At 36.9% G+C, this 25212-nt stretch overlaps 1 protein-coding gene across 5 annotated transcripts in view; it reads right to left on the bottom strand.

Moving 5' to 3' along the window:
* Positions 1-3592: 3592 nt before the first annotated feature.
* Positions 3593-25212, bottom strand: part of LOC137249878 (serine-rich adhesin for platelets) — a 60206-nt gene continuing 38586 nt past the window's right edge. For all 5 annotated transcript variants that reach the window (XM_067781877.1, XM_067781875.1, XM_067781876.1 and 2 more), the window contains one exon: positions 3593-13181. In XM_067781877.1, coding sequence (XP_067637978.1) covers positions 12050-13181 — 1132 coding nt within the window. In that variant the 3' untranslated portion in view covers positions 3593-12049. The remainder of the gene's footprint in view (positions 13182-25212) is intronic.

Here is a 25212-nt window from a genome sequence, read left to right as displayed (position 1 = left end):
AAAAAATTGAGCAAAAATAATTGCTGAAACCTCTGGTCGATAGTCGTATCAGGTAGAAGAGGTCAAAAGCTACAAAAAAATCCTCAGTTATATATATATATATATTGTAAGATAAATGGGAATGCTGATGATTCCCTTCCTCAAGCAGGCACGAGGTACAGGAGAAAAAAATCACATAAATTCATTCATACTTGTCCCTAGTGCTCCCAACCGCAATGCGAGGGGGTCTTAAGGCCCCCCTCCGAGACTGGTTGGGCCACTAGGGTCACTCCAGGCACACACGGGTTGGTCTCAACACGCCCAGCCGCAACGCAGGGGCAGTCTCCAGGGGCTTGCCCCTGGGACTGGTTGGGGGTGTTGAGGCCTCCCGCCCATTCTCACTGGACACCCCTCCTGCCTCCGCCGCAATGGGTGGAGCGGTTTCGGAACCGCTCCCCCAGTCCGGTGGGACAGGAATGAGTGCCGCTCTGAATCCCAGCTCAACCCATCACCATCCAGGTGGTATTCTACATTACCACCTGGGACGTGGGATGAGCTGGGGTTCTTACAACACATACACTCACACATTCATACCAAAATGACACAAATTCGGCAAAAAGAAATTTTAAATATTACTAAAAAAAATCCCAATTTAGCGGACATGTATTTTTCCAATGCCGACTACGGACAAAACATCCGGAACTGAAATCCCATTACAAAAAAAATTAAGTGCGTGCAGCACTGCCTCATCGGGTGAAATAAAAAAAAAATCCGGAGACTGACGTGAAGTCACGTGGAACCGTTGGCCACTGCCCCCGATGCCCAGCCCGGACAACCTGATCCGTCTAACCATCCCACCGCAACGTAGGTGGCAGCTTCTGTGGCTGCTCACTCGGACTGGTGGGATGGTCAACTTCTCAAGTTGACCGAACTGACCACCGAGACCAGCGCCTCGGGTGCCTCGTTGGGCGCCATCTGTTATGGCGCCCTCAGCAACTGTCATCGATGATCATTCTGGACAACTTGATCCGTCCAACCATCCTACCGCAACGCAGGTGGCTGCTCCTGCGGCTGCACACCTCGGACTGATGGGATGGTCAACTTCACAAGTTGACCAAAACGACCAGCGCGACAGCGCCTCGAGCACCAAATCAGGTTGGGCGCCATCTGTTATGGATTCGCATTTCCTAGGGGAGCAGTAAGGAAGGCGGTCGGCATGATGTGGTGGTGCACAGTGGCTAGTCATTGTCGGCTGGGGCGGGTCCTTGCCAACCTTACTGTCCTGCGCCATAAACAGAAAAAAAATCCTATCATGCCTATCAAAACTAGCAGCTGTCAAATTCAAAAAAAAACCGACAGAAGCGCAGAGACGACTCAAAACGCTTATAAATTCAAAAGAAAACCACATCCGGTCGAACCGGATGCCACGGACAGACCGTTAAAGATTCAAATTCAAAAAAAAACTGTCAAAAAAAAGAAACTAAATAACGATCAAAAAACTAACCGAACCGGAAACGACTGGTTACTAAATCTGAAAAATGAAATAAAAAAAAAGCTGAAATACAAAGACAAATAAGCAAAAGGGCCGAATATACAGAGGGGCGCCGCGGGTGTTGTTGCGACGCCCGGTGCTTGGTCCCACCCTCAAATAACCATGGCCACCGACGCACCTATAATTCGGTGGCCCCTTACCTGTTTTACCCTAAGTGCCTTCTAAATAAAGGGCGACGTCAGCATTCCCATTTTTAATTACAATTTTTATTTATAATTCATCATTTATAAAAAAAATTGATATGAAGATGTATATACTAATCGATCCAGAGTTTTATCTAAATTTGTTTTCTTCAAAATAAGTTGTACGCATTAAGTTATAGAGAAAAAGGTGATAAAATGCTTGTTTAAGAGGTAAAAGAAATAATTTCGAACAAAGAAATTTGTACATAAGTATCTATTTGATAGAGTTCATTTCGATCCCGGTATTAAGAAACATGAATAGTAAATATTAACTTTGTAAAGCCAAAGTAATAATTCCTTTTTGGGGCTTTAGACGTTTTTAAATGGTTCTAAAACAAGTTTGGTTGCAAGTTTATTGCAGCTTTTCAAATAAATGATCCTTCTTTTACTAATAAAAGGTGTTTAATATCTTTAACTGCTATTCTTTTGTTCGCAGCTGTATGTACATATAACATTTTTTTTTTTTTTTTTAAAGAAACAATTATACAGAAAATTGTATTCCTTCTTATTATAACTAAATTTGATAACATTGTTGCTGCTGTTGCTCTGGTTTACAGGTCATTTGCTGAAAATAATGTGTAATTCATCTAAATGCTCTTTCGAATTTATTTCCATACTGCTGAATAGATTTTAATTTCATAGGTATGCTTGTACATAGCAAATAACGTGGAAACCAAGCGAAGCACACTGGAGTAAAAAAAAATACCTTAAAAATAGTTGTAGTTATTTGGCTCAAAATTCCTATAGTAGATCGTAGACCCCATTACAGAATTTGCAGACTTCTTAACATTTACATTTTATATATTCATTTCTAGATATTCTTGCGTTCCACTCGAAAACGTCTACGCCAATATGCTGGAAGTTTTTTTAAAACCGGGCATTCTCTTTTTTTTGTTGGGTATACTAAATTTGGTGTTCGCTTTCTTTCTTCTATATGCATGTAAATGCATATGCTTAAGTTAATTATATATACAGATGTATGAACCGCGTTTTAAATAGTTGTTTCTCTAAATGTTGTTTTTTTTTTTTTTAAACCAACATTATTTTATTTTAACAATTGCGCTAATGGTTTGAATTCTGACAGGACTTCATACACATTCATAGGGTACATAAACGCACGACCCATAACCAAAAGGCAAGCATTAGCGCCCAAAGATGCGTACGCGCTTTTAAGCACAAAAAAAAAGGAACTGACTCACCCAGTAGGCCGGCGTTGATGGTTGTTTCACTCTGGTCTGAGGTGATCGAGCGAACCTGGTGGCAATGCAACTTCGTGTGGACCTTTACCTTTTGGATGACTTTGTGCTAAATTGGGCGTTCGCTGTATTACGCTGCAGCGTACTGCTGGCCCTGGAGGCGGATGGGGTGTTGGACGCATTCCAAAGGTGGTGGTGTACTTCGCAAACGTAGAGAAAGAGGTTTATCTTCGAGTATCAAGGCTTCTCCTCACAATTAGTTAGTGCCGTCCGAATCCGAGTCGGAATCCCTAGAACTTTCCTCACTAGGTTTGACTTGGAAGCGCTGACTTATTACTTCAGCTGGATATTTGGATATTCTTGTAAGGATTATTACCACTAGTTCCTCGGCATTTTGCTGATTGTTCTTTGGCCTTTTAAATGACCTTCTTCCTTGTTTTCCAAATTTTTTCCCACGTTTTTTCTCGGTCAGTGGCGGAAACTCAATCAATTCTTTTTATTTTTCTCGGTTTCGAATAGCGTTTTAATATTTGATTTGTACGGATTTAAAAAAAGTATATAAATCGTTGATACGACAAGAATTGGCAAAAGCAAACACGTTATGGTCTGGCTCCGTTCGTCAGCGTGGCAAATCCAAAAAAGAAAGAAGGGGCCGAGCGAAAAAACTTTTTGTCCGGAAACTCGTGGTCTTTTTTTTCTCTTTTTTTTCTAGTCATCGCCCGTCTGTCTTTTTCCTTCTTTTTCGATACTTTTTATCGCGACTTTCGCCACATCACTAGGTGTGTTCGCGCGAACACGCTCCCAAGTGGATCGTAGCCGTAGACCGTAGCAGCAGACCGTAACACTGGAATTGTCAAAAAATTTGACAGCCGAGCAAACCTCTTGTGATTGAATCATGTGTTTCTACTTTATGTGTTTGCGTCGTTTTAGCATTGGCGTCACTTTGAAAGAAATCGAGTTGAAAGTTTTCCTGCCACAATGAACGCAAAAAGAAAACTCTAATTTTAATTTTTCTACATTCAAAAATGTAATTATCAATTTTTTTTTTTTTTTAGTTTAAAAAAGAAAACACATTTTGTAAATTGAACCTGATTAATTAAAAATAGATAAGAATCGAGCAAAAGAAGAAGCAATCAGCTGTTGGGATCACAGCATCTGGTATTGAATTCGCCTTGATTGAGAACATAGCCATGCAGACATGTATTTTCAAAGTCAGCTGTTGCCGCAGCGTAAGTGCCAAAGCGACGCAAAATTCGAATGGTTTTGGGCCTTAAACGAAAACAATTTTAAGCAATAAAACCGCAACAAAGCGAAACTTAAACGGTATTTTGAATCGCTATGATTTCCTACTTGGAATGTGACAAACTTCAACGACATAATAAATCCGTATTCTCAGGTAGCGGCCATGTGCCGCCGCAAGCGCTACGTGCCATTGTGCGGCGTGAAAGTGCTATCGTCGCAGCGCTGCCAAGACGTACGTACGTCTTCAAGAGTGTTTGTGTATTCGAGGCACAGGAAAACATGACACAATTTTATGTTATCTCATTTTATTCGTTTTCGCAATGGTAATTGCACTTTGATTTGTTTTTGTTAGATACTCTTTTTGCTGTATTTTCTTGTAAACAAACCGTTCTTTGGACACTGCTAGCCTCCTATCGATTAACACTTTCGATGAAAGATGTAACAAAAATTTGGTTTGCCTTCTTTTGTAATTGCAAGATTTTTGTTTAGTTTTCTGGCCGATCCATGTAATATAAATATTTACGGAAGGCCTTGGGGAGTGTTATCGATGTTGATGGTCCTTTTCTTGATGCAGATCCGGTACGTTCCGGTACCAAGCACCATTAAGGTACTAGCCCGACACACTCGGGAACGATTTGGTATGACCACATGCAATTTTCTAGGCCATATCGCCCACCCACCCCCTAGATCCGTAAGGAATTTTGGGTGCCAGAGCCTCGGCTTTCAAAGAAACAGGATTCGCCACGGGTAGGTCAGGTTGACAATTGGGTTGCGCTACACAACCCCTTGAATCGATTTGGTATTTTAGTCACTTCTTACGACTGGCGTACCTGCCGCGGGTATATTCTAAGTCTCCTAACTCATTGGGGTGGGCGTCGGTAGATCCTCGAAGGCTGCTTTTGTCGCACCGTGCTGCCAAGCTGCAACACCGGGCCCCTGGCACTCTTCTAGGACCACAACAGCACATACGACCTAGCCTTTTACCATCTCGGAATACCCACCAGTTTCTTAGCCCCAGAGTGATGACGTCTTACCCGTTGTACTTCAGAATACGCAGTTAAACTAAAATGGGTTTACTGGGAAGATCACGGATATAGTCGACTTCATAAAGCGTTACGACATCCGAATAGCTGCGATATAAGAGACCAATCTCACTGCAAAATTTGATTTGCAGATCTGCTCTGGCTGCAATATCCCTACAAAAGATCGAACGAGAGAAAATTGGGGCAGATTCGCATTTATCACTCTGTGCAGTATAATCTATTTGATTTAGATATCGCTTGCCGGGACAGTGTCCTGGACCATCAAGGAATATCTATCCGCTCACACTATGAGAATTCAAAGATCATCAACATCTACATCCTTCCGGTCACTTACTGCCCCAGTGAAATTGCCCTGATATCAGTGCTCCACTCACTGGTGAAAATCGCATTTTTCTTGGCGATTTTATGTCCACCATAATTTGTGGTATTAATCGCTGTCGCCCCACACGAATGGTAGGAAATTTTCATAGCTTGTGAGTTATCTCAATCGTAAGTGCGATGCTGGTAAACTGCGTCAACTAGCAGCCGATGATAGCATTGGCATCCGACCACCAACCCATACTCCTCTCGTTGGAGAGATCAGCCAAATTCCTCACGTCTGAGAAACCCACCTTCATGAACTTCATAAAAAAAAGGTCAAATATAAAGCGTACGCAGGCAATCTTTTTGCTGCCTCCCAAACTTGACTGATGTCCGTCAAGCTTACTTCCGCTTATTGCCGGCAATAAGTTACGCATTCCTCGGTCGACAAACTCAGACGGCAGGTCAACACACGCCCGCATAAGCATAAGCCCAGGGCGTCTCCTATTACCATCATCACCACAGAGTAGTAGGCCCGGACGGGTTATTAGCTTGAACCGTACCCCTCTTCCAATCATTCCTACTTGGAATGATATTGTTAACACCGCCCTCAAAATGTAGTTTGCAGGGATAGTAATCTATTTCGGAATTAAAAATTCCCGGCGGAAGTAAAGCACTGATCGCACCACTGCCTTCTTGCCGAACATCGACTTGCAGGCGTAGAAAGCGATGAAGGCCTGCCGCACCCATTTCTCGATGCACGCTTTCCAGTAAAGTTTAAAGTCGATTACTAGTCTCACATGTTTGGTACTACTTGATAGGGTTAATTGCTGGCCGTTTAGGCTTTGTAATAAATTCAAAGGTAAGTGGTTTGTACTTTCTCGTGAAGAGTAATAGATCCATCTTCTCCGGATGTATCCTAAGGCCACAACAAGTTCCATAAAGCTCGCCTGACAAAAGTCTTATTTGAATGATTTTTACTAGAAACTTTCCAAACCTTGCTGAGCCCTTAGCGGTCTCGATGGGCTGGCAATGTTCTCGCCAGGATTAAGTTTTTGCTCGATCAGTGGCATTTTTAGTGACTCAAAACTTACAGGGTTATCATCATACTTGCCTTTCAGATCTGCAATAGCCGCGCCATAGTCGACAAAAATAACAAATTAGTTTTTGCTGCAAATATTTCAATACTTTTTATTGTTTTTTTTTTTATTATTTTTTTTTTTTTAATTTTATGTTTTTGTAAATTTGTTTATGATTATTTTTGTTTTTTTGTTTTTTATTTTATGATGAAAGTAAACTTTATGCAGGTTATTTTGTTCTACAATATAGGTAAGTACTTACAAGTTAATTTTATATAATACATAACTGTAATGATAATAATAGTTTTTAACTTAGTCGTTCATATAAGTATGTATGTATGTATATGCATGTATATATATATTTAATAAAAAAGAAATTAAAAGTATAACTAGATAGTAACAGCTAAGAAACTTTTTTTTACTAACAAAGTGCTTTTAGTTGAATATTTTTTTTTAGTTTATAAGCATTTATTTTGCTTATGCAGTTGAACTTAAATTTAGTAGAAACAACAAAATAATAGTGAACAAATTTGGCTGGTTTTTGAGCTAACCTTTTTATGAAAATTGCAAACAAAAAATACTTTTTTTTACATTTTTTTTCGGCAATATTTTTTTTTTGTAAAAATGGATTAGTATATGACAATGAGATTAAATTGTAACTTAAAATATGTGCACATGGAAGCAAAACAAATTTTTTTAAGCAATTTTTACAATACAGAAATCTCAGCTCTTCAGCGTATGAACTAAAAGGGAAAACATAAAAAAAAAGTAGAAACATGAACAAAAACAACATAACGTTTGTTCACAGTCTCAATTCTTTGCATTTTCACATTTTGCTTTGTATGCATTTTTAGTTTTGTGTTTAGCAAACATTGGAGGGTTGGCGTTTAAATTTTTTTAAAAGTTTTTTATTTTTTTCAAAATTAAGAGCTGAAACCTTAATTTTTTTCTTTTCGAAAACTTTGTAAATATGGATAACAAGCAAGCTGAAAAATAATATATAAAATATGCATCGTAAATATTTTATTTTATTCGTATGTTAGTAGAATACAAATTATTTGTTTACCTTTTTTTTTGTTTGATACTTTTTTATTTTAATACTTTTACAATTTTTTTTGCATTTGCTTTTTAAAAATTAAGTAATTTGCGTTTGGAGTTTTCTTGTTCACATTTGTGTATGCATTTCAGCATTCTAATAATATATTTAACCTAAAAATTTTGCTTAAATTTATTTTGTTTTCTTTTACATTTTTCTTTTAGCTTTACAGTTTTTGTTGCATTTACAATTGAGTTTTTCTCTTTACCTTTTTTAACATTACTACTATATTGTTTTATCTTTTATTTTCTCTTTAACTTATTTTTACTATCACAGCCATTTTTTGAAATAAACAAACTCTTTTTAAACCCGTACATAAGCTTATTACAACTCTGGTTTCACTTGCTTTTGCCAACTTTCAAAATTACAACAAAATTCCCTTTTTTAATAAGTCGTGTCTTTTCTATATTAATAAATAAAATATTTACTTTCTAATGCTGTTTAATTTTTTAAAACTTTTTTTTTTTTTTGAAATACTTTTTCAAAATTTTTGGTTTTATTTTTTGTCAAATTTGTAGGCTTTGTGGCGTTTTTTATTTTGTGCGAATTTATTGTTTTTACTTTATTTCACATTTATGTCATTTATGTTTGCGTAAAAATTTGTAATTGTACTTTTCAAAGAAATTGTTGAAAATAATTTTTTTCTCCGAAAAGAATTTGTTCTTGCAAATGAAAGCATTGTTTTGTAGTGACAAATTGTGTAACCCGCATAGTTTTGTGTTGAAAAAATAATCAACTTTTTAATATTTAGAAAAAAGTAAGAGTTGAAAACCCAAGTTATTTTGTTGTCTTTCATTTGTAAAGTTTAAAGATCTTCGTACAAATATATGTTAAATCATTAGCCCATCCAAGTATTTGTATTAACTTTGTTTTAAATCCAATTTTTTTTTTTTGAATTTTTCAAAGACTCAAAATTTTGCAAATTTTAAGGGTTGATTCGTGACATGGTGAATTATGAAAGCTTCAAGTGCTAAGTATATTTAAAAAATACTACCGTGACGGTATTGGAAAACATGATTTAAAAAATCATTAAATAGCGAAACTTCAAAACCTTCAACATTTAAAAATTTAAGGCATATTTATATTTTTCTCTAAACAATGCCAAAAAACAAAATGAAAATAAAAGGCATTATAAGTGTTTTAGAAATAAAATTAAGCAAAGAGACAGAAATTTTAATTTTTTAATTTTAAAAGTTAAAAAAATCAATTAAGAATGTTTTTAAAATCAAAGTGCAAATGAAAAACAATATTGAGTATTTAATTTTAAAAAGTTTTTTAAGGAAATGAATTAGAAATGTTTCTTTAAATAAAAGTGCAAATGAACAAAAATACTAAGTATTTTGGGAAAAATAAAATTTGAAAAAAAAAATATATATTTATTTTTAATTTAAAAAAATTTTAAGGAAAATAAATTAAAAATGTTTTTTTAACCGTTAATCGAGCTTTGTATCAAATGTGATACATTTCATTTTTTGTGAGGCCATAAATAAAGTTTATCTACCCCATTCTTCGTTACATTTTTTATCTTGCTACTGCTGTTATTTTCAAACATATTTAGAAAAAATTTAACAAGTAGGACATGAGAAAATCAAAAACTTCTTAATTCAAGCTACATATGTATCATTTTTGATACATGCGGTATTTCATGCAAAATATTTAGTGAGTATCAAACAAAAATAATGTCTCTTGCAAAGTTTTTAACTCTCGAAGAACTAGTAAGTGAAGTACTAGATGAAAGTGAAGAAGATGACGATGTTTCTGGCCCTGGTGCACAATCCAAAATAAAATGTGACTGTAGATGAGCAGTTGTTAGGATTTCGTGGTCGATGTAAATTTCGTCAATACATAACATCGAAATCGAAGATATGGTTTGAAATTTTGGCTACTTGTGGATTCCCGAACGCGTTACGTATAGAAAATACATCCATGTTTTGGAAAACATTTGACAGGTATTGTCGAAAAAAATCCAGAAGAACGAGTTGTGCTTGACTTAGTTCAAGGACTAAAAGGGCATAACGTAACCATGGACAACTTTTTTCGTCACACTCGCTTGGACAAAAATTGTTGCAAAAGGACATGACGATGGTTGGAACCAAAAAGGTCTATTCCTCCAAAATTTTTGCTCTGTAAAAATATCGATCGTTGCGAAACAACGTTGAAATAATATAAGCCTGACTTCGCGACAACGGTAAGAAAAATAAATTATAGCAAACGATGATGATGATTTTAACTTATATTAGCTGTTAATTACTTTTATTTTAGTCTTTATTGACTAAAAAAGACAACACTTAGTCGCTTGGTGAAAATGGTAAAGATTTAATCTAGCGACAGCGGCGGTCGTGATTGACTGTCCTGCTACTATATAACGTCGAAAATAACGATCCTTATAAGAACATGTGCAAAAATGATTCGACAGATGTCGCTTTGTAGCGACGTTCGTGAATTCAGGCCTTATATTGGTTATAATAAACTCAGCATTTCGTTAAATTTTGAAATTTTGAAGCTCGCATTACTTTATTATTACTTTGAGATTTACTTATTTTCTATTCCGTGTTACAAAAATTATAATTAAATATTTTATTTAAAATTTGCAAAATTTTTAATTGGAATGCCGCTTTTAAGTGTGTCATATGAAACCATTTTATTTGTGTAATAAAAAAACCTATATGTGTTTGACTAGGAAATAAGTATTTTTTACGGCAAATGTTTTTTTTTTTTTTTGTAAAAAATTCTTTTCTTTTCAAAAAGTCAGTAGCGGCTTCTTTAATCTTGCCCGATTAATTGCCAATGAATATTTATTTGGTGTCAGAATGACAATTAAAAAACCAATACAAAAATTTTCTATCTCATTTCACTTCAATAAACAATTTTGTCGATTTTAAAAAGAAAATTTTGCTTTTAATTTTTGATACTCAAAAAAAATAAAAAATCATTTAAAACTGACCTTAGAACTACATATTTATGTATTTCGTCGCACTTCCTCTACGTGATCTCTCTCTCTGCTTGACTACATTTTTTCTTTGATTTAGTTTTTCATTAAATGCCTAACTTCTATAATAATGTATAATTCTACTTATATTTATGTATGCATGTAAGTAATTGTAAATGCTATTTAATTATAATTTATGCTTTAAAATTAATTATTTTTGTGGAAAAATTCTTAAGCTAAATATCAAATATTAAGAGTGGTCTGTTTTCAATTTAAGTTATATATATAACAAATTTCCTACATTTTTGCATTTCTCATACTTTCTCAATTAGCTCTTTTTTTTTGTTTTACTTAAATTTCTTTTGTTATTATGTACTTTTTCCTTTTCAGCTTTAACTACGCTTGCTATTTTCTACAATTTTACTTTTACTTCTTGTTCGCATTAACTTTGCTAAACTTAACAACGCTTTATAAAAAAATTATACAAACATATGTTTTTTAGTGTTTTTCTTTAACGCTTTACGCCACATCAATTCACAGTGTACAAAGGCTGATAGGCTCATATGCCGGCATGGACAAAGACTAAGCGGGCGCTTCAAGCGCTGTTTTCACCATCTTCAGTTACTTAGACACTTTTCTACAAGTCAGTGGTGCATTCAAGAGCTTCGTAGAGCTTAGGAAAACTATTCGGCTTTCACCTTCATGTGATGTGATCACAGCGAGGAAGTTTCAGTAAAGCAAACAGTCAATCAAATTTAGCTTTTACCTCAAGTAGTAAACAACTCATATTTCAGTTCTATCCTCAAACATTCTATATGTAAACACATACTACTACAAAAAAAGTTGCGTTTCTACTCGAAGCTCTGCCAGCGTTGTGCACCACTGCTATAAGTTATCGAAATTTTCGTTTTCCCTATGCTAACTGAAGCTGCCCATCCCAGTGAAGTGCAAGAAAAAAGTGTGAACAAAATTCAGCTGTTTTGCTAGTTTGTCACAGTGTGCTGGTGAAAACGAAATTGTCAAATGAAGCCATCTGATAGATTGCTATCCCACAGCTAATGTCTAACTTAACTAGATATGGTGAAAACGGCGTAGTGCGTAAGCGACCTAAGCGACCGGTCCTACCATAAAACTAACAAAAAATGCATTTAAATTTGATTTTAGCAATAAAGTGTAAAAGTATTAGTGCTTGTGTGAAACCACTTCCCTCCCCGTTGAAATGCATTTACGAATCAAATTTAGTCAAGTAGTCACTAAAACAAACAAACGCATGTGCATTTCCACTGATTATTTGTGTGTGGGGGGAATTCGACACATGTACATACATACCTGTCTTTGTTCAGCACACTAATTACATATTTACCGTGCGTCTAAGCACAAACCGCCCTCATTCTCTCCCTCTCTCTCACACACACAAACTTGCGCTTTTAGCCTGCTTCTTACTGAAACTTTCACGTCTCCAACGATGTTACTACCAAATTATGAAAAACACTTGCCGATTCACTCATCATTGCCGCCTGCCCACACGAGTCGCTACCCACGCTCGGCGTTGGACTGGGTGTACCTAAGCGTAGTGCATCCATTATCACCTCAAAATCCTTTTGATTCTGATTCAAATCGAATTCCAATTCAAGCTCGTTGTTATTGTTGCTAAGCTTTTGGCGCTTACTCGACGACATCGGTCCCATACCCATGCCAATACCCATGCTCATACCCATACTCATACTCATACCCATGCCCATGCCAACACCAACACTCATGCCCAAACCCAAACCCACACCAACACCCATGCTGCCGCCTACGCTCACCATATCAAGCGGGCAATCTTCGATGGCGGAGATGAGACGCTGTTGTGGTATGTAGAATTGTGAGAGAGCTTCGCGTACCAAACGATCACTTTCGTCCTCACTGCGTAAACGTTTGCGTGATGAAATAGCCTTCTCAAGTTGTTCGGCGCCCTGCGTAATTTCTGGATCAATAAGGGGCATTGGCGCATTAATTTCATTCAATTCACGATCGAGTATTTCGAGGTCATTATCAAGGTTGCTGCTAGAGAGTTGACGTTTCCTGTGTGTTGCCGTTGTATGACTAACGACAGAGCTTGAGTAGGATGCTGCTGCAATGCCAGAATTGCTCGAGGTGTTGCCAGAATAGAGTGAAGTATGCATGTAGTTGGCGGGAGAATTGTTGGATGTGGTGGTGTAAATGACAGCAGTCGTGATGTGTGAGGTATTGACGGTTGTGTTGGTGGCGACGCTGATGCTGAGCGTGGAGTTATGTGACGTTGAGTTGGAAATGTCAACATCGTGGGATACTGAGTTAAGTTTACTTTTATTTGCGTTGTTGCTGTTGATGCAATTGAGATTATTTTCGTCTCTACTGTGTGTAAATTCGCTGACATTACGTTCCGTTGTTTGCTCGTGAGAGCGTGAATTGCTGTAGCTATTATTGTTGCCGGATACAGAGTTAACGGTTTCATTGCAGGCGGTTCTATTCGATGGTTGATGATTTGAGCTATCAATGCCGCAGCTATTGTACGGATTGAAAATGTTATCGCGTGCGCTTTCTGGTTTAACCTCAGATCTGCAAAGATAATAAAACAAAAAAGAAAAATGTATTATCAAGATAAAGTTTTCATTGACAAAAAATTTAAAAAAGTTTAACATTTGTAATTCCTTTTTTTGAAATAAAGTCGACCTGCCTTCAAAGTCTGAATGCTGTTGGCGTTAACAATAAAAAAAATCAATTGATTAATCTCAGAAAATTGTATAAGCCTAAATTTAATTAATATCCCGATACCGAAAGGCTTAATTTTTTGGATCGGTATATTATATCGACTGCTGAGTGAAATATCACCCTTTCTTGGCTGCCGTTTCAAAAATGCTCCATCTCAGAGGTCGATTGAAGAACGCCTTATCTCAGATTTTGTTTCAAAAAACGCAGCCGAGATAGGTTGATATTCCACGCAGCAGTCGATATAGGGCCTTCAATTATTTTTTATGAGTTATGATGAAACTTCTAATTTTGGTACAATAAGTTGCATGAACTCTATTTGACAGATGGGGTGGTATCTGAAACCAGCACGAAGAAATTGATTTGGACATCTTTACAGACCTGCGTGAGGTATTAGCTGGATCTCAATTTTCAGGATTTTTTATTACAAGCTTTTTGCGATTATAATTGAAGTTTCGAGGTTAGGACTTCAACTTTTCCATTTGAATTTCGGGTAAACAAGAAAGCAAATTAGTTTAAAAATTTGTCCAAAAAAATAAGATGAATAAACATAGAATACAAAGAAATTTTCCATAAAACGTAGTAGAAAGGACCGTGCAGTGATTGGCCGCGAAAGGGACTCTGCGACTAAGAGAATTCAGTATGTAGAAATCAACCGAATGCGGTCGCGCGACGATATTTGATGACATGACAAGAAAACGATTAAACGAAATAACAACTGATCTAACGTCAGTCACCGACCACATCACGACGGTGTTTGAGCTCTAGGTGAAGAACATAAGAAATCCATCAAGAGAGGGATGGAAGGAAGGCATATACAGTGGAAGGAGCATTACAATCTAAAAAATGGAAGAGGGAACTGGAGCTGGAATGTACTCATCTGCATCTGCAGATAAATCAATCGTACCGACTCCCTGACTCATGATGTGTCTTCTAGGCGGAGGTCGATGAGAGAACAACCACAATGCTCCAGGTTTATACGGTACCAGAAATCAATGTAACGATCTTTGGCAACACCCTTAAGGCATTAGCATCCAACGTGATAAATTCGAATATCATGCGGATATGTCGAGCCAAGCTGGCGTCCATAAAGCACCTAAATGTTCCTTCCCAGGGCACAGCGATATTGTAGGGAATGAATTTGGGAAAGGTTCTGAAATGGAAATAAGCGAGGTGGACAGCTCCGTACGACCAACGTTGGGTTATCTCCTGAGGAAACTGGAGGAATATGAGAGACTCTGCGACTAAGAGAATTCACTATGTAGAAATCAACCGAATGCGGTCGCGCGACGATATTAGATGACATGACAAGAAAACGATTAAACGGAATCACAACTGATCTAACGTCAGTCACCGACCACATCACGACGGTGTTTGAGCTCTAGGTGAAGAACATAAGAAATCCATCAAGAGAGGGATGGGAGGAAGGCCTATACAGTGGAAGGAGCATTACAATCTAAAAAATGGAAGAGGTAACTGGTGCTGGAATGTACTCATCTGCATATGCATCTGCAGATAAATCAATCGTACCGACTCCCTGACTCATGCTGTGTCTTCTAGGCGGAGGTCGATGAGAGAACAACCACAATGCTCCAGGTTTATACGGTACCAAAAATCAATGTAACGATCTTTGGCAACAGCCTTAAGGCATTAGAATCCAATGTGATAAATTCGAATATCATGCGGATGTGTCGAGCCAAGCTGGCGTCCATAAAGCACCTAAATGTCTTCCTTCCCAGGGCACAGCGATATTGTAGGGAATGAATTTGGGAAAGGTTCTGAAATGGAAATAAGCGAGGTGGACAGCTCCGTACGACCAACGTTGGGTTATCTCCTGAGGAAACTGGAGGAATATGAGATTAGATCAACGGACTTTCTGTGGACCAACCGGAATGTTTGCGAGATCTCAATGTCCTTATTACCATGTTTGGATAGGAAAGAAACTTCTCAAGCTAAACAAATTTGCAGTGAGATTAATTACGGGTGTCATCAGAGGTCATTGGCGCAATAGCACAATGACCTCTGATGACACCCGTAATTAATCTCACTGCAAATTTGTTTAGCTTGAGAAGTTTCATTCCTATCCAAACATGGTAATAAGCTAAGAAGCTGACCAGCACTGCAAACAAGACGACTCAGATTTCTGTGCGCGCGGTTTTTCGACAGTCTGGCAGAGGTTGTGAAGGTGGGTCTTTCACTCCTGCTTAGGTTCATCAGAGAAAGCAAATGGTTATTTGAGGACCACTAGGAAGTAATGTGGTTGGACGAATGTGCCGCCATTCAGCTCACACACATTCAGGGCACTCACAATGGACAGGAATGTTGCCCAGCACAAAGGACGCTGCTCTGTCGTAAAGCTTGGTCTTTTTAAATAAATTTCGTTTTCATATCATCTGATATGATTGAATTTCCTCGACTCCTAATTACCAACTAAAATAAAAACTTGGCCACAAGTCAAGTGGTAAAAAAGATGAAGTAAAATAAAATCAAAAAATATGAACTATAAAAAAAACACCAACCAATCAACTCCATTTGACTCGCAGCCAAAATCTACAACAAATAATACAAACACATATGTATATAAGTACACATGCTTTGGGCGCCCGAACAGCAAACGTTAATATGTAAAAACAAATTATAATTTAATTTTTAGCTCATTTTTATAGCTTGACTTCTTTGGCTGGCACTGCGCTATTGTTGTTGCAATAACAACAGCAATTACTGTATGCACTATACAATAATAAAAAACCACAACAGCAGCAACAATAGCCGGAAAATTGTAAGAAACGAAACGGCGATAAGTAGCAATTTAATTCCAAATGCAGAAACAACAACAAAAAGAACGACTTAAGGATATAAAATAGTATCTCAAATATACATAAGTACAAAATAAGAAAAAGCAGCACGAAAAAATATAAAAATAAAACACTTGCAAAACACTAACAAATAGCAAAGCAGAGTAGATGCGCGTCTATAAGCAAAACGTTGTACGTTTATAAGTGCAATTGCAATTGCAGCAGTAAAAAAGGCAAAGCATGAAAAGCTCTGTTATTCGTAATGCTTTTGTGCATATGTATGAACAACTTATTTTTTCATTTTTATTTGATTGCTTCGTTTCACGTTGCATAAAAATTACTTGGCAAAGTCAAAGTCAGTGGGCAATGGCAGCAAGAAACAACAAAAAAACACAACACCAGACGTGCATACAAAACAAACAACCAACCGGCCGCCATGCTCTGCACCAAAACTCAACACTCCACTGTCACAGCAACAGTAATAAAACAACAACAACAAACCAAATTAAGAAAAGGTCAACAAAAAAATTTAGCAAACGACCAAGTGGCCAAGCAACTCAACAACTGACTGACGACAAAGCTTGGCCGTTGCTGTAAGAGTTGGCAAGGTTGGAGACGGCGCGTTGCAGCAGGCGAGGAAATTATGTATGCTGCGCGTAACTTTACGCGCTTAGGTGGCGAGTGATAAAGAACATGAATTTGTGTGCAAAGGTATGTAAGTATGTTCATAAGTATAAAATATTGTTGAAATTTCTTTAATCAAATAAAAAATAATACCTAATTATGTATGTATATTAGGCCGGGTCGATTTGTGGGGAGGCAAAAAAATCGCCCATTGCTCTGTGAAAATCATATTCTAGGGATCAAAGTAAGAAACTTTGCCGAAGGAACCATACCTCTAAAACGAATTCTGATGTCCCCCCCCCCCCCCCTTTGGGTCGTAGGGGCAAATTTTGAAAAATCCCACTTTGAAATGCCTATGTTTTTTCTTTTTGGAGTTTATTTTTTACTTTAGAAATTTATTTAGTCAGAACATATGTAAACGAAAAAATGAATTTAACTTAGTAATAGAAAAGGTATTAAAAAAATTGTTAGAAATTAGCGTTTTACAACCCCCTTTTAAAACCAAGGCATCACTGTGATGCATTTGCATGTGGTAAACATAGTTGTGTGGGTTTTTTATTCAACCTTTTTAAAAATGAAGGTATCACTGTGACACAATTGCAGATCGTAAAATTGCTTGTGTTGTTTTTTTAAGCCACGACAAGACACAGCAGGTAGAACTGAAATTGCCCCTACCCAAAAGTTCGACCCAAAAGGGGGAACATCAGAATTCGTTTTAGAGGTATGGTTCCTTAGGCAAAGTTTCTTATTTTGGTCCCTAGAATACGATTTTCACAGAGCAATGAGCGATTTTTAAATCGACCCGCCCTAATGTATATATATATATTGCTAGCACACCATGCAGGCGTTGTTCTGCCCTAAACTTCGCCTATCTGCATACATTTTAAAAAGCTTTTATCCGTCTTACTCTGCTCCCTCCCACTTTTTCTTAATCCTTTTCATTTGCATTTCTTTTTCTCTTCGTCTTTTTTCGCTTCCCCGTATTTTCCCGCACTTCTTTTTTGCTTCATCTATCCCTATCTCTCTATCTACGTCTCACTCTATCTCTTTCTCCTTCCCTCTTTTCTCTTCTCTCTAGTTCTTCTCATTCTTCTCCATCCCTTATTGCCAGTCTCTGAGGTGGTATGTATTTTGTTCCAGTCCCATTCCGAGTCCCAGTCCCACTCCCTGTCCCAGTCCTAAATAAATACTAATCTTGGAAAAGCGCTATATACTAAATTTCAGGCAAATCGAGTCATGAATAGAATCAGAATCCTCGACCTTCTTCTACCATGTATTGTCGTCTAATTAAATTTATTTTGTCTAAAGAAACAAAATATTTTATTGTTTTTGAAACGAACAAAGTTTTAGAGGAGATAAATGCGTTGTTGCCAACAAAGTACATGCTCGAAGAATACGAAGTTTCCGTAAATCACAATATGCTTCTAACAATGATTGACGGAAAAGTTTGCAATGCTTTGACTGAAATTATAAATTAAAGTGTACTTGGATTGAACCAAAACCAGGTTTCGGCAATACCAATGACGGCAACACTGCTCGTAGGTTTTTCGAAAATTCTGAGGCTAGTGCTGAGATTACGGGATTTGATGTAACGCTCATCAAAATATTCGACACTCTCCTTCGCGCATTAGCATCTGGGTACAATATAAATATCCAAAGATTTGAAAAATTTGCGGTCGAGACTAAAAAACTATACATAGATCTCTATCCATCGTTTAATATGCCTGTTACAGTTCATAAAATCTTAATGCATAGTACTGATATTATAAAATCAGCAATTTTACCTATTGGTCAACTTTCTGAGGAAGCACAGGAAGCCCGTAACAAAGATTTGAGACGATTCAGGGATGATAACACACAAAAGCAGTCGCGTGAAGCCACGAATAGAGATCTTATGAATATGTTGCTTATAACATCGGAACCTTTAGTTAACAGTTTTAGGGAGATACCTAAGAAAAAATTTAAAAGTCTGACTTCAGAAGTCTTAAATTTACTGTCCCCCGATAATGTTGAGGAGTCAATAAATACCCCAGTTGTTTCAAGCTTTCACAGTAGTGTTGCTGATGCTCATGACTATTCCACAAGTGACTCATCGAATGAAAGTGATGATAGCCAATAATAACATAATTATAAAAGATAACCTATCCTATAACTTTTTGTTGGATCAGGTTTTATTTAATTTAAATCTATTGTCTTTTCTACTTTGTATGATACTTTACTTTTAAATTTTTGTAATAAGTAATTTTCACATAATTAATTTAATTATTTACATTGTTATTATTATAATTGTAATTCACTTTTACATTCCTGACTGGTACTATAAAATAATTTTGTAAAAATTGTAGTGCCAAATAAATACAAAATATGTATGTACATATGTACAGTCACTCACATAAATAAGTATACACCCCTTTTTGGACAATTCTTACAATTTTCGCTTTCGCAAATTTATTTTAACTAATTTCCCATAAGAAAATTTGTCACGATCTATAACAAAAACTAAATTATATTTAAAAAATGTTTGAAAAATTCGACGAATTTTCATAAAAAATTTTAATTTTTTTCCCGAATTTTTAGAATTTTTTAGAGTATTTAAGTAAAATAAAGTAATATTCTTAAGCCCTTTAAATTTTTTTGGATCTATGTCACTTATTCACATGAGTTACTGTATATGAAATAAGCAAATGTATGCATAAGAAGTAAAATTTTGGAAAAAAATAAAAAAAAAAAACATATGGCTGAAAAAATGACGTAGTTGTAATAAATGACTGCATATGAAACGGAAAATCTCATAAAATAATTTTGTCCAGCTAGCTTGTTCTACACGAAACACTGTGCGTTTCTCCAGAAGATACAATTTCCAAAGAACCTCTACACCTTTTCCATTTTAAGTTTAGAAATTTACAATTTATGTGCAGAAAATTACAATTCAAGTTCAGAATTTCCAATTAAATAAATTTTCTGATATTGAATAGTAATCTTCTGAACTTGAATTGTAATTTTTTGAACTTACATAAATTGTAAATTTCTGAACTTAAATTGTAAATTTCTGAACTTAAACTGGAAAAGGTGTGAATTAAAAAATATATATTGGGTCCTTAAAATTTGTATATATTGTAGTGTGAATGCCTTCTAAAGTTTTTAATATCAGAATTACTTCTAGAGAAATGTGTTTCAACTAGAGCTCTCGATTTTGTTCGCATCTTTTCGAACAGCCAGGGTTTTCGAGCAACGAGTACTCGCACAACTGCTCAGTGCTCATTACTCGGAAATCATCCAGCTTGAACTCGAGCATATCGAGCTTTTCATTTTGACTTTATCATTTTGACTTTTTCGTCAACACATTATATTAGAAACTATTCATATACATATTTATGTATGTATATTCATATCTCTGGAAACTCTAATTAAAAATCAATGCCCGACGGATTTATGGAAAGCTCAGCTAATAAGATGCATTTAAATTAATCGAGTTCAGGTAAGTATGTAAAAGTTATCGCCGTCTCATTAGTATCAGATATCAAGGTAGACTCATGAGACGACACATCCGCCACACAGAGACGATACTGGGCGCAGTGTTTTACCAAATCTACTGTGCACCCAAAATCTTGGTATCCTTAAGGCTGGGGACCAACAAACCTTAAGGGTTAGTCACCCACATAGGCCGTTTAGAAAGTGGATGAGTATTTTCAAGAGGAAGACAAATTTATGTCAGCAACCCTGAAACTGAGCAATCGTCATCGTAAGAGGTCAGCTTTCAGTTCTTTGGAGGAGTTTTGAAATACCCCTTTCACTGCCATCTGTTGCAATGCCATTCTTGCACAGGACGGTGATGATCATAAAACTAGAGGACGGGGGTAGATTGAGAAATCTAGCTCATCCTGCGGAGTATATAAATAGATTTTGCATGTGTGTTAGCACCCACATCGTGTCAAACATTGTAAGCAAACAATTTGCTAATGAAAATTAAATAATATATATTAAAAATATTTATGCCAATTAAAGTATTTTATCTTGCTTTTAACTTAAAAACAACAACAAAAATCAGCAAACGCCGACAAAGCGCATGCCGCATTTCCATGCATCGCGTGTTAACCACGCCAGAAAAAAAGTGCGCGACATCACAACTAACAGACAAAGTAACGATACTCACAAGCATTTAACAAGAATGCCAGCCAAACCAAAAGGTGCAGCGGACGAAGCTTAGCACAACCAAGTGGTATTAAAAACAACCTGCAGCAAACAACCAACAGACAAACAAACCGTCACAGTGACGACCAACTTAAAAGTATAAAAAGTGATGAAAAGGGCTAAAATAAGATAAGTAAAGACATAGAGAGAAGTAATGTGCAGAACAGAAAGCAATAAAGCCTGAAAGGTGCACTTTGGCGGTGGCCAGCGAATTGCAGTTGTAGCGTCATGCAGGTTTACAAAAGTACCACCATTCACATGTTTTGTTTTGCTATTAGTTTGGCTTAGTTGTTTTATTTTTATTTTACCTATTTCATAATTTTTTTAATTTTTTTTTTAATTTGCACTAGGCAAGTTGGTTGCATGCAACAGCATTAACAGCACTACAAAGAGCAAATAAAAATAAAAACGAGCGTTAAAAGCTAGCAGCTCGAGCTTAGTGCGACACATGCGAAATAAACAGTGACGGTGGTCGATTGGCTGGTATATTGGCTTCACTTGGCGTGTTTGGCATTGGCACGCGTATTGGCGCACTCTTTCGAATGCACTCGAAAACTAGCGACTACTTGCTGCGACTGCTTAAGGCCAGTGTTGCCAGGAAAAAAATTTCTTTGGGGCTGAATCTAGAAAAAAAGGGCTTGAAAGAGCTAAATTTCTTCAAAAAAATCCAAAACCAGTTGCAAAAAGAGCTGAAAGTATATGGATATTTTTCAATGTGAGTTTTCACATTTATTTCAAATCAAAATTAAACAAAGTTATAAAAAAGTACAGTAAACTCACAAAAAAAAAAAAAATAAGGTACATTAGATGTACATAAATAATACTGTTTTTATAGTTCATTTTATATTTTTTAACAACAAAAAACGTTTTATTTTTTTAACTTTTGTTTTGCAATTTGGCGGTAAGGTATCGTGCAATATTTAAGTTTATGTTGGGACGAGATATATATGAAGGGCATTAGACTTCAAAATCTATGATTTGGTCCTCAGAAGATGAATTATTATTGCTACATTCATAAATATTTTTGGTGTTCATTAATTTTAAAAGATCGTTGTTTATTTCAAAGTCATGACAGCATTTATTCAGCCGTTTAAGAGCACTTCTTATTGTCAGAAGCGAATTCAACATAACTAAATTCATTTTGTTTCTGTTTGCTTTTAATTAAACTAGGCTTTTTTTTGGATACATCAGTAACACACAAAAACAATGCAGAATGTACTGCGGTTGGTACAGAATTGGATCAACATCAACTTCTTCTCTCGCGTTTAAACCAAGCTGCAGCTCAACATGCCGATGTCTTTTCAAGCGGTCTCGGCATGTGTAAAACTTTCGAAGCAAATATCACGCTGAAACCCAAAGGAATACCGAAATTTTGCAAACCATATAATATCCCTTTTGCGCAAACTGAAGAAGTTCGTAGCGAACTAAATCGTCTCGTAAAAATAGGTGTACTGAAACCAATTGTGACAAGCGAGTGGGCAGTGCCTATAGTGTGTATAAAAAAACCAAATGGGCATTTGCGTATATGCGCAGATTTCAAGGTCGGTGTCAATGCGCAAATAGAAGTTGATCGTTACCCAATCCCAAGAATTGAGGACTTGTTCCGGAAATTACAAGGCGGAAAATATTTTACAAAAATCGATTTGAGCGACGCATATCTGCAGATAAAGTTATCAGAAAGTTCAAAAAAGTTTATGGTTATCAACACACCCTTCGGGTTGTACCAATATGAGCGTGTACCTTTTGGCATCGCAAGCGCACCAGGTATGTTTCAACGGCTCATGGAAAAGGTTATAGCGGAAGTACCTCATAGCGCAGTATATTTAGACGATATCATCGTCACCCGAGTAAACAATGCGGATCATATAGACAATGTTCATAACATCTTAAAGCGGCTTCATCTACACGGGTTAAAATGTTGGTCGGAAAAATGTTACTACAACAAATTTGTTAAGAATTTTTCAGTTGTCGTTGCACCACTAATTAGTTAAGGCGAAACAACGTCGAATTTAAGTGGACTAAACGTCAGGAAACTGCCTTCCATACTCTTAAAAGTTCAGTGATTAAAGCTACTCAGCTCGTGCATTACAATGATTCTTATCCGCTGGTTCTCGCTGTTGATGCCTCACAGTATGGCATTGGCGCTGTTGTTTCCCATCGATACGAAGATGGCTCCGAGAAACCCATCGCGCACGCATCAAAAACACTGAATAGCAGTCAAGTCAGATATTCGCAAATCGAAAAAGGAAACACTAGCAATCATATATGGTGTTACGAAATTCCATCAATATTTGTATGGGCGTCACTTCGAGCTGGTGACTGATCACGAGGCGTTAACAACGCTATTTCATCCTAAGAAACGACTTCCTATCATGACCTTGCACCGTTTACAACGTTGGGCAATACTACTGCAAGCATACGATTACAAGATAAGATATAAAAGGTCAGCGGAGAACGCAAATGCCGATGTTCTATCTAGACTTCCGTCTGGGTTAGATCCCACTTTTGACAATTCGGAAAAGAAAATGTTAGATGTCGAATCCATCTACAGCACTAAAATTCAGGAGTTTCCGCTAGGAGCTGAAATGATCGCCGAGTCTACACGAAACGATGACGTCTTACAACTTGTGTCAAAATACATTGAAACCGGATGGCCAGCGCCTTTGGCAACACCAGGTAATATTAAACCATTTTTTAATCGAAAATTCTACTTATCGTTGCAGAGCGGCATTATACTATTGCAAACTGATCACACAAGGGTCGTGATTCCCAAAGAGCTGCAACCTAAGGTACTTAGACTTCTTCACGAAGGGCACTGGGGTAAGGAACGCATGCAACAGTTGGCTAGACGATATGTTTGGTTCCCTGGTATTGACAAAGAGATCGAGAACGTACATGCAACTTGTCGTATCTGCCAAGCAACGGCAACTTCACCGAAACAATCATTCTCACCCTGGCCTGAACCGACGGGTCCTTGGGAAAGAATTCATTTGGATTTCGCTGGTCCATTTTTTAACCGTATGTGGCTCATTGTGGTAGATGCATATTCAAGATTACCATATACAATAGAGTTGTCTGTAGCAACAACAATGACAACTATCGCGGCACTTCAGCGCATATTTTCCGTGGAAGGGCTTCCGGTAACTATCATAACAGATAATGGCACTCAGTTCACATCGCATAAATTCAAACAATTTTGTGAACGTAACGCTATAAAGCATCTCACAAGCGCCCCCTTTCATCCGGCTTCAAACGGCCTTGCAGAACGGGGAGTACGTACATTCAAAGAGGCATTTACGAAGATAATGAGAGAGGAGCATCATACTGAACGTGCCTTGTACAAATACTTGGCTACATATCGAGCAACGGCTAATCCGATTTCAGGCAAGTCGCCGGCAGAGCTGTTGCATGGTCGTCAACCGAGGGTCATATTGGCAGCGTTATTTCCGGTCAACAATAAAAATAGTGAAAACAAAGCAAAATTTGAAGTAGGGGAAAAGGTAATCGCCCGTAACTATTCCGGCTCTCAACGATGGATTCGGGGAAAAATCGTTAAATTTTGGGTAGTAAAATGTACTCAGTTCAAACAACTAAAGGCGTTTTCAAACGTCATCAAAACCAAATGCGTCTTGATAAATCCAAACATTCCAGCGAATATTTGAACCCAGATGACACCGAAGTAGATACTGACGCATTAAACGGCAAAAGAGAAGTGGAGGAAGTTGTTAAAAAATCACCACCGAGAGATGTCCCCTCTGGTGCGACGGATATCGAATCCGCTGGACTCCGAAGATCTGAGCGCACACGAAAGCAGCCAGTTAGGTTTGATCCAATCATTAACTTTGCAGCCTAATGGAATCGAAATACATTTAGGGGTATATTCAAATTTAAGTGGGGGGAAATGTTAAAGCCTATCTGGTAACTCTTTAATTGTCAAGTTAAACACGATATATATAAATGTCAATAACTAGAGATAGAAAGAAGAGAATTTCCGGTTACATCTATCAGTGAATTCAATAAAGGTTAGTTCATAGAATTCCTATCGTGTTTTAATCTTGGAATCGATCCAAGCACCTTCATCAGAAAATAAGGTACGGGAGACAAAAATTTATTATAATCTGAAGTTAAAGGGTTGAAACTCTTAGAAGGGGACACTATGCTGTTGCAAAAACTGGAAAAGCAAATGTACAATCTCATGACACAGTTTATCGATTAAAGTTTTTGTTATCAGTTGAGTACCGTGTTGCAACATCATATATAACGAAACAAAT

This window comes from Eurosta solidaginis, chromosome 4, assembly GCF_040869045.1.
Source record: "Eurosta solidaginis isolate ZX-2024a chromosome 4, ASM4086904v1, whole genome shotgun sequence".
NCBI classification, from domain to species: Eukaryota; Metazoa; Arthropoda; class Insecta; order Diptera; family Tephritidae; genus Eurosta; species Eurosta solidaginis.
The sequence above is the reverse complement of the archived record's forward strand: the minus strand, read 5'-3'. Positions and strand labels throughout refer to the sequence as shown.